This window comes from Mastomys coucha, unplaced genomic scaffold, assembly GCF_008632895.1.
Source record: "Mastomys coucha isolate ucsf_1 unplaced genomic scaffold, UCSF_Mcou_1 pScaffold14, whole genome shotgun sequence".
NCBI lineage: Eukaryota > Metazoa > Chordata > Mammalia > Rodentia > Muridae > Mastomys > Mastomys coucha.
In genome coordinates, this window is record NW_022196896.1 from 42,130,057 (window position 1) to 42,140,575 (window position 10,519).

Genomic DNA, 10,519 nt, shown 5'->3' on the forward strand with positions numbered 1-10,519 from the left:
AAGCAAGTTAAGGGCAAGATTCTGGCCAAGAGGATCAATGTGCGGATTGAGCACATCAAGCACTCAAAAAGCAGAGACAGCTTCCTGAAGCGGTTGAAGGAGAATGATCAGAAGAAAAAGGAAGCCAAAGAGAAGGGCACCTGGGTTCAGCTGAAGCGCCAGCCTGCACCACCCAGAGAAGTGCACTTTGTGAGGACCAACGGAAAAGAGCCGGAGCTGTTGGAGCCCATTCCATATGAATTTATGGCCTAATATACAAAAAAGAAATAAAGGACCCAGACTGCTAAGTGTTAAAAAAAAAAAAAAGAAAAAAAAAAAAAAAAAAAAAAAAAAAAAAAAAAAAAAAAAAAGAGCACTGACTGCTTTTCCAGAGGTCCAGAGTTCAACTCCTAGCAACCATGTGGTGGCTCACAACCATCTGTAATGGATCCAATGCCCTCTTCTGGTGTATATGCAGACAGCTACAGTGTATTCATATAAATAAAGTAAATAAATTAAAAAGAAAAAAAAAAAGAATAGGCAGGCATTCAGGTCAGCTTGCTTGGGCCTGCTTTCTGATCTCTCCAGGCCTTGGACAAGTTGTTACATTAGTAAGGCTGTAGTCTGACCAGACAGTGTGGCGTCAACTGTGAGCGATTGACTGATTCCTGTTGGCTGCTTACAGGTTTTTCTTTCCTTTCTTCCCTTCTCGCCCTCCTTTTTGAGACAGTGCACTATGCAATCCTGGCTGGCTTAGAACTCTATGTAAACCAGGCTGCTCGTGTAGCAACCTTCTTGCATGTGCCACTATGCTTGCCTGCTTTTGCAATATTCAAGCACATAACTTGCACTGACAACCATGCTCTGCTTCACAGATGTGAGTGAGTGCCTCCTCTGGAGGCAAGAAGGCAGAAGACACAAAGCAGGGGAATCCCTGGCGCTCCTAGGAGAAAGCAGAAGCTGGGTCTGCTTTGGTGGGTTTGGCTGGCTGGCAAAGGGCTTTTCCCAGGTAGCTGTTCAAATGCTAGCTGGCTCAGGCCAGCAGGTGCATGCTGGGGTTAGAGAGCCTGAGTGTGCTGTGCCACACTCACAGAGGGGATGAGAACCTGCCCTCAGAGTATGGCATACTCTGGCTACGCTCCACTGGCACTTTTCAGGTACACTCTCTGAGTGTCTGTCACCTGCTGTCACTGTGCCTCAGTTAAGTGGAGCCCAGGTTTCAGACCTCTCCTTTTGCATGAAGTCACCTCTGAGCTCTTTGCACTCCCTTCCTGTGAAAACTATGGCTACAGGGGAAGAATCAGCCCTAGGGAAGTGATAAACCCAAACCAAGGAACACATGGGTAGTACAGAATCTATCCCAGTGTCTGATGCAATAAGAAAGACATGGTAAGCTTAGTGGACCTAACTGCCACATTACAAGGATGTGTATGAGAAATGGCTATAGGACCCCTAACCACTGTCAGTAGTATCTCTGAAGCCACGATCAGGATTACAAAACCCAGAAAAGCCACAGTGGGGAAAACAAATACACGCTATTACTGAGCAATGAGTTGGGTTTACTCTTAAACCTGAATACTAGTAATACAAAAAGCACCTGGAGTAAGGAAATTCAATGTTCATTTATACTAGATTTTCTCCATTGGGATCAAGTCTTTGTTTGTCTGTCTTGGAGTATCCTGAGGTGAGCCTAAAAGGTTACTTATTTCAACATTGTTTTGTTTATGTATGTGGTATGGGCAGGCATCCATGTGGAGGCCTGAGGACAACATTGAGAGCTGGTTCACTTTCCACTCTGACTTCAGGGTTTTAATTTAGGTATCTCCCTGGCCCTTGCTTCATTTTTTGAGACTGGATCTCATGTAACCTGGGCTGGCTTCAAACTTGTTAATGATACTGAATTCCTCATCCTCCTGCGTCTATCTGACAAGATAAACCTTTTTTTTGAGGGGTAGGTATGGTAGTATAAATCAGTGTGTTAGAAAAAGCTGGAAAGCACTTTATAATTTCATTTGGTGTAGAGTGCTTTCTGTGTAAATAGTTATTTCCTTGCTTTTTCAAGGTGGGGGTATTATTATTATTATTATTATTATTATTATTATTATTATTATTTTGTTCTAAGATAGGGTAATGTGTAGCCTAGGCTCGTCTTAAACTCATGGTACAGTTGACCTTGAACTCCTGACTCTCCTGTGCCTGCCTCCTCAGAGCCAGAGTTACAGGCATGCACCACTGTGCCTGCTGCTTTGTGGTATGCTCTTTTGATCCCAGCATTGTCCAGGCTGACACAGGCAGAGGCCTTTGGCCTTCAGAACATTCACAGCCACTCCAGGGTGCACTCTGGGCTCCTGCTGCTTAGCTCCTGCTGCTTACCCGAGATGCATCTCCCTCCTGCTTGATCATGTCCATTCCAGGCAGTTGGTTTGGGAAAAGGTTGCCTCCCCTCAGAGCAGGGTCATTGACCTGTGGTGACAACATATGACAGATTTCCAGTTTTAGGTTTGGCGTCCCTAGGGAAAAGTGGCCGAATCCCAGTGACCCACGGCCTAACTGCTCTCCATGTGCAGACGCTGGGGCAGAGGGCGCTGCAAACACTACTTGCCTTCAAAAGCAAAGCTTATTTGCACATTTCATTTATATCCTGTTTTTTGTTTTTTTAGCTGGTTCAAATCAGGCTGGTGACTCAATCCTGTGAGTCCTCAATCCTGACACCTCTTCTACTCAGGCAAATTATTAATTAGCAAGAGCAACGTGAGAATACCCAAAGAGCACTGGCTTTCGTGAATGGACTGCCCAAAAAACCTACTCATTAGTATGTATGTACTTCTTTTAAAACTCCTCATTACATTTATCTGTGTGTGATGGGTGCATGAATGTCTGCGAGGCATGAGTATGGAGTCCGGGGACCACACTCAGGCTGCAAAGCTTGGGGCAGGCGCCTTCACTTACAGAGCCAGCCCACCAGTGCTAATAAGAGAATGATTTTTTAGAAGACACACTGTAGTTGTGGGTTTGGGCTTGGGCTTCTATATTAACTCTGAAACTCAAAAACATTAAATCCATGCACACATTTCCAATGGTCTGGGTTGATGACTGCTCCTGGGTGGGCTGGCCGATGACTATGCCGTTCTACGTCTCTGTGTGACCTCACTCTGAAGAGAGCAGAAGCCGCTCTGCCCACTGTGTGGGTCCTCACCCCCTCTCCCTACCCTCCCTAACATGCTCTTGGAGTCAAGGCTGGTCTGGAACTAAAGTCACCTCACCTACCATATAAAGTAAAACTTTAAAGACTGCCCGGAATGCCCACGGCACCAGCACCGGAGCATCCAGGGGGCCAGCAGTGTGTCAGCCTTCTTGTGTAAGCCAAGTGGCACCGAGAGTGACCGGCTGGCAGGCAGGGTGGCCCATGCTGACCATACATTTTAAAAAGCTAATTTTGTTTTGTTTTGTTTTGTTTGAGACAGAATTTCTTTGTGTAGCCTTGCCCATTCTGTAGAGCAGGCTGGCCTTGAACTCACAGAGATCCACATGCCTCTGCCTCCCCAGTGCTGGGACTAAAGCTCACCAGGCCCAGCAGAAACTTCTTAACACCTACCACTCCATTTCTAAATCCCACAAATTATAAAAAGGTTAATGATGTGAAGTTAGGAAAAAAAAACAAAGCAAACAAAACAAAACAAACAAACAAACAAAAAACCAACCCAACCCATTAGCAGCCAGGAATCCTTCCCAATAGTTTTTTCGTCACTAACAAGTATTTTTTGTTAAATCTCACTGGCACAGGTGAAAATAAGGTGAAAAAGAAACCACTTTTCAAAATAGATATGGGACTTGCGGCATAAACAGACAAAAAATCCCAGAGTAAAGCTCTGAGCTGATTTTCTAAGATTCTTACCTGCTCGGGACCCATGGAGGGCAGCCCTGACGTAGGCACGGAGGTCACTGAGGTCATGCTCATCTGGCCTGTCATCTGGTTCATGTTGCTCAAGCCACCCGTATTGGTTGCCATGGACACACTGATGTTCATGTTGTTATTGTACATGCTGGTGTTTGCTTGTTGCCCGAAGTGTGGTGGGGACTGTTGTGAAAACATGCTGGAGCATGGGAGAAGATGTTAGTCTGATGGTAAACAGAGGTAGTCTTGGGCACTTGTTCTACAGTGAATGTGTCTACATGGTATGAACGCAGGGCAGGCCAGCAGACCTTAAGCTTGCTTCTTCCCTTGCATTGCTAGCTGAGAAGCACACACCCCTACTACTTTCCCGCAGCCAGGGCTGGCCGGCTGCCTCTATCTTGTGCACCAATGAAGCCTGGCTCTGTGCCACGGCTCTCCATGGGGTTCTGCAGTTGGGAGTGCTAGGGCTTGGGGTGCTTTTGCTCCACACAGGGGGCTGTGCTAGGCTTCTGTGAAACTGCTGACTTTTGCTAAAGAGTAAGCTGCCTTTTTAGCAGTTCATTTGCTATTGCTTGCTAAAGCACATACAATTTTAAAAATATGCAGAAAGTTTCTGAGAGCGATCATTTCTATCAGACTCAGCATGTGACGTTACCTGTTTCCACCCATGCTCCCCTGTGCCCATCCGTTCATGTCTGAGGCGGGCTGGTAGGCTGGGCTGGCTTGAGACTGCTGCATCATGGGACTCTGGGTATGTGCCATCCGGGGAGACATTAGAGGACTCTGGGGAGTCGTAGCCCCAGTAAAGCCAGGATCAGGTTGCTGACTTAGCCCTTAAAACAAAAACAAAACAGAAGCCCAAAGGAGACTGTTAGTTAGATCACAGAGAGAATGTTCCAAATTAAGTGCACAGAAAAATTACTTTCAATATCTGATTATGTGCAAATTATTAGACATTTGAAAGAAGCTGAGACAGCAGTACATGGAGGAAATCTCTACAACAATCACAGAGGTCCTAGGATGCACATTAGCATCAGGGCTAGAGTCAGAGAAATGACATTTGTTCCTCAAGCCTTCTCCAAACCAAGGAGGAGTCTACTATGGCGAGTCATGATTTTACCTGAGCTGGTCAGTCAGTGTAATATTATTGTTTTAAATTTAGTTTGAGCTCATTAAATTCAGCTATATACTGACAGTCATATATGAATAGCTTACATTAAATTAACTTATATCATCTCATGGTCAGGTGATATGTATGTATTTTAGAAAATACATAACTGCATGCCCACATTGGCTTATTTTGTTTTTGAAAAGGGCTTGTGGTGGGCTGGTGAGATGGCTCAGCGGGTAAGAGCACCGATTACTCTTCCGAAGGTCATGAGTTCAAATCCCAGCAACCACATGGTGGCTCACAACCACCTGTAATGAGATCTGATGCCCTCTTCTGGTGCGTCTGAAGACAGTTACAGTGTACTTATAATAAATACATAATAAATAAATCTTAAAAAAAAAAAAAAGAAAAGGGCTTGTGGCACTTGAGTGCTGTCAAGATTATCAATTTCTTGTTTAGTTTCAGGGTAAAAGAATTAACAGCAAAAGAAAAGGAATTTGACAGACTTTCCTTAGCCATCAAATGGAAACCCAGTAGAGGCCCCGGGAAAGGAAGGCAGCGAGGGGTATTTCAGGGACAGAATAAGAACACATTTGCTTAATCCCGTGCAGGACTTATATTTAAAAGTAGCTACAAAAGAAAAGTCTAAAGAGGAGCAAAAAAGCAACGTACTGTCTTTGCTCTTTAAAGAGACAGGACATTTGTATTTCAGGCAACACATAGGCTTTCATGGTTCCCTACAGATCACTCAGACAGCGTAGGGCAGAGCCATTTGGAATACTTAATGTCCACATAAGCATTACATAAGCACTAAAAATCCCACCTTTAGTTGAAGATGACACAACACAAATATTAATCTCTATGACATTACCCTTGGTATCTCATCTGTTAGAATGACATTAAAGAACAAATCAATATAAAGTAAAGCAAGAGGCCTCCCATGTGGCTCTGTGTAACACTTCAAGAATTACCTATCCAGTGAAGACTTGATATAATCTTGAAATTTTTTTTTTGTTTTGATAAGTGTTGTCAGTAACAAATGAAGTCTTTATTCAAAAAGCTATAGCCTATCTGTAATATTTAAATTGACTTAGGTCTTCTGACACTTCACATCTAGCTATTGATTTCTTTGTGTCAGACTCAGAGACAATCAAATATAAGTAGCAGTGTATATTACATTCACAGACATCGACCTGAGTAGATACACTCATGCATCCAGAGACACATATAACTTTGGTCCTTCTTAAAGTTCTGTACCCAAAGAAAAGGAGGACCTGAGCTACCAGGGAGACTTTTGTCAGGCCCTAACCGCCTCATTCCTACATTCCCTGGCTAACCAGGCACAGAGCTATGAGAAGGAAGCTGTGACCAGACTAAAGTGCCTTGGGGAGAAAGGAGAAAGGACAGAGAGGTCAGGAGGGATACTAATGGTGGTAGGGATCTAAGTCCAGTACCGTAGTTCGGAGGAAATGGGAACTGCTGGGCATTGGCTTGGGGGATCCGGGGATTGCTCATGGCTGCTGGTAGGCCAGTGGGAGCCACCATGCTTGGGGTCATATTCAACCCTTGTCCTCTCATCATCAGAGTTCGCTGCTGCACCTGCTGTTGCTGATGCATCTGTCTCTGCCGAAGATGCTGGTTCAGGATTTCCCTCTGCCTCTGGGCTAGCATCTGTGCATTAATAGGAGCCTGAAATGGGGGGCAGTCATGAAGGAAAACCAAGGATAGATAAGTTAGACAGGATACCAATGGCATGCTGTATGTAAAATCACTTGGAAAACAAAATTCCATGACAGGAGGTCCTCAGAGAGGGCCACCTAGTGAGCACGCGTGTGAGTGCTGTAAGTTCAACCTGTGTGACAATTCTGTAAGCCTAGTGAGCACGCATGTGGGTGCTGTAAGTTCAACCTGTGTGACGATTCTGTAAGTCTCTGATACTGATCAACTCAATTCTTGAGGGTACAGTCAATCAAAAGACGTCAAAAAGAGCATAGGTCTTTCTACAGGAAGATACTTTATTTTTAAAATTTATTTTTATGTGTGCAGTGCTCATAGAGGCCAGAAGAGGGCGTCCAATCACCAGGAAATAGAGTTACAGGTGAACAGGAGCTGCTTTCTGGGTCCTTCTAAAAGAGGAGCCATATATGTACTTAACTTGACTGTCAACTCTTTATTCTCATGCTTTTGCCTCCATGTACTGGGAGTGCACTGGGATTATAGCACTGCTACCAGGCCTGTCATAAGACTTAATATAAGGGGGATAGCATTTAGAGTCTCTTCCAAGGAACACTCCAACCTAACAAGAAGCCAAATTACTGCCAAGGGTGATTTGGGAGAGATGGAGATGGGTGATGTGACAGTGGCTTCTGTTACCTCACTACTCTCCAGGCTGACCTGGCTGGCTGTACAGGTGTCCCCTGTGATCCTTAGTCACCTTGGTCTATGGCTGTACCACAACAGATGCACCTGACTCTGGGTGACTGTGCTGAGACGCCAGGACAGGTGACATGATATGAGAGGGGACCCTGGGCGTGTGCTGTACACTGGTGCTGGAATGGCCACCCTAGCCACTCATGAGGCTGCCTACTCTAAAGTTTATCTGCAATCCCACCGTCAGTGTGCATAGCACTGTTAGACCATTTATGACTATAAATATAGCAGCAAAAATTTCATATGCTTAGTATGCAACTTCCCAGCAAGGAAAAGGTGTGATGGATATGTGGCCTTCTTATGTGGCCCAACAGAACCTAACAGGCCTGTGCTGGTGCACTACTGTCCAGTGTTCTTAAGTGGAAGACATGGGTGTGCTTATGGAGAAGTGTAAGTGTTAGGCAAGGCTTGTTTGGGTCTGAGACAGCCTGTCGACTGAGTTTAAGTTAATGAGGAAATTACATATATATAAAATGTTATCACACGGAAACTCCATAGAAACAAGGCTATGTACTGACGTGCAGAGAACAAGGTTGTGATGAGTCTTGAAGGCTAAGCCGGTGTTCTCATGGGAACATTGGCCGGTACTTGAATCCAGGATTGGTTGATACTTTTTTGTAATAGAACTTTCGTATATTACAAGAATCAACTAACTCTGGCAACAGGGGCGGCACTCAGTGGAACTAGGAAAAACTAGGCCGGGTAGGCCTCGGGTGTGGACCTGGATGCCTTGCTCATTCAGTCTATTGGGGAGGAAAAATGACAGGAGGGGCTTCTCACCTGAGTTGGTACTCCAGGCCTCAGAGTCAAGTTCACATTGGACACACTGCTGATCTGATTCATAAGTGGCTGGCGATTCTAAACATAAACACAGAGGCATCAGCACTTTGTTGGGAAGGGAGTAATTTGAGACGGGGTCTAACTATGTAACCCAGGCTGATCTAGAATCTATCTGTATTTTTTTGAGACAGGGTTTCTCTATGTAGCCATGTTTGCCCTGTAATTCACTCTGTAGACCAGGTTGGCCTCAAACTCACAGAGATCCATCTGTCTCTGCCTCCTGAGTACTGGGATTAAAGGGTAATGCAGTTATTCTTAGCTCAATACATTTACACAACAGGACATGTGTACTTCAAATCATCTTTTCCAATTAACAGCTTTCCAAAAACTCAACTCTAATCTTGTTTCTGGCCCCAGCCTGAGTGAAGCACTCACCTGCTGTGCTTGGAGGCGATGCTGAAGCTGAAGTCTCAGTTGGTTTGGCTGGTTCTGCACGATGCCTGTGGGCCTGAGGCCTGGCCGGGGCTGCATACGGAGTGTGGTGTAATTTGGCCGCTGTCCCATGGTGTGAAAGTTTGGATCTTGCATGGGATTATAGCCACCCTGGGCCATTTGTGCCTGAGATGCATACTGCTGTGGGAAAACAGGGGGCTTCTGCTCCAGCATTATGCTGGACTCTTGACTTGAGAACTGCTCTGGATCTACAGCTTGGCTCTGAAAAGAAGCCCCAAACAAGCACATAAGTTAAGCTACTAGCTATACTGTACTGAACAAGAGGCTCTCTCTCCCTCCTGTAACTGATGCTTTAGAAATACTGTATCAATTTTACCAATGAGGTTTTAGCTTGCCTCCACTTTCCTTTCTGTCCAATGCCTCTTTGCAGCTCCTCAAGGGAAGAGGCCAGGGTCAGGCTGCCTACCTGCAGTGCTACCTCCAGGCCCTGGGACAAAGGGGCTGGGACTATGCAATGCTTCTACTCTCTTCCAGTGAGAACCTGGCAGGGGCTTTAACGAGCAAGCAGCAGTAAGTGTTCCCTCTTTTGACTGAGCACACAACCCCATATCAATCATTTTAACTCATGGTTGCCTTAGTCATCATTAACAGTGCTGGGAAAGCAGCCCACTATCTTCACTGTAGAAGACCAGAGTCTTGGGGACATGAGGCCAACTTCAGGAAGTCTTTCTAGTGAAGACTAGGTAGGCTGTGGTGCATATTGCGATGTGGGACTTGAGCTCATCAGTGGGGTGATAAACTTACTTGCCCATTATGATGTGGGTGGGAAGAGTTTAATACAGGGTTTTACATAGCCCAAGTTGGTCTCTGACTTGCTATGCAGCCCAGGTTGGGTTTCAACCATGAGCCTCTGGCTTCCACCTCCCAAGTGCTGGGACTACAGGTGATAGACGGCATTCTTAGGGGCAGCGGTGGAAATGTGGTGTGTTTGTGTACTGTATATTAGCCAGAGTTGTATACACAGTTTAAAAAGGAAGTGCTTGTCTCACAAACATCCCCAGAGCCTAGCAGAAGAACACCAGGCTCAGTGGTACATACTTCACCCCAGCAATGGTGGGTTTGTGAGTACCAAGCAGCCTGGCATAGTCAGTGAGCTCTACATGAAAGTCAGGCCTGCCTCACACAAAGCAAAAGCTAAGGAGATGGATACGGAAATAACCTAAGCAGACTGTCTATTAAATATGGGCACATAGAAAGTTCTAAAAGATTTCAACAAGGAGTGGTCTCCCTGCTGGTGGTACTCCATGCATGCTTTTTAAATTATCAAGAGGAGAAGGCAGTGTACTGAAGCTGTCCCACTGAGCACAGACCACAGGCAGCATTGTCCTCCCAGGATGCCGAGCAGCACCAGGAAGGCTGGAGGGAAGGGAGGGCTGAGGCTAGGCTGCTGCAGCAAGAACCTGAAGGCAGCCTGTGAGCTCATGGCTACTGGCCAGGTATATTATATCTTCACAGTGACACTCAGGCCATGGAGATTTAAGGCATCTCTCTGAGAAAGCTCTAGATTCCCTATGTGTAGAAGATCAGCCAGAAGCTTCCATGTTCAGCTCAGTTGCAGAAATGACAAGACACCTTGTCTCAGAAACTGAGTGAAAGAGAGCTGCATCCCCAGTAGTCCTCCAGGGTTCACACACTCACATGTATTCTCTCTCTCTCTCTCTCTTTCTCTCTCTCTCTCTCCCTCTCCCTCCCTCTCCCTCTTTCTCTCTCTCTTTTTCCCTCTCCCTCTCCCTCTCTCTCCCTCTCTCCCTCTCCCTCTCTCTCTCCCTCTCTTTCTCCCTCTCCCTCCCCCTTCTCTCTCTCCCTCTCCC

At 45.7% G+C, this 10,519-nt stretch overlaps 1 protein-coding gene and 1 long non-coding RNA gene across 16 annotated transcripts in view; one reads left to right on the plus strand and one right to left on the minus strand.

Moving 5' to 3' along the window:
• Positions 1 to 10,519, minus strand: part of Ncoa2 (nuclear receptor coactivator 2) — a 249,034-nt gene that overhangs the window by 6,828 nt on the left and 231,687 nt on the right. For all 14 annotated transcript variants that reach the window (XM_031366898.1, XM_031366899.1, XM_031366885.1 and 11 more), the window contains 6 exons: positions 8,631 to 8,909; positions 8,196 to 8,273; positions 6,440 to 6,674; positions 4,530 to 4,707; positions 3,875 to 4,073; positions 2,353 to 2,442 (listed from right to left, as the gene is read on the minus strand). In XM_031366898.1, coding sequence (XP_031222758.1) covers positions 2,353 to 2,442; positions 3,875 to 4,073; positions 4,530 to 4,707; positions 6,440 to 6,674; positions 8,196 to 8,273; positions 8,631 to 8,909 — 1,059 coding nt within the window. The remainder of the gene's footprint in view (positions 1 to 2,352; positions 2,443 to 3,874; positions 4,074 to 4,529; positions 4,708 to 6,439; positions 6,675 to 8,195; positions 8,274 to 8,630; positions 8,910 to 10,519) is intronic.
• LOC116088184 overlaps positions 7,430 to 10,519 on the plus strand; it is a 4,861-nt gene continuing 1,771 nt past the window's right edge. The window contains exon 1 of one of the 2 annotated variants that reach the window (XR_004117808.1): positions 7,430 to 7,487. This is a non-coding gene — a long non-coding RNA (uncharacterized LOC116088184). Of the gene's footprint in view, positions 7,488 to 9,115; positions 9,219 to 10,519 lie in introns of those variants that run through there. The other variant, XR_004117809.1, reaches the window with a different exon arrangement.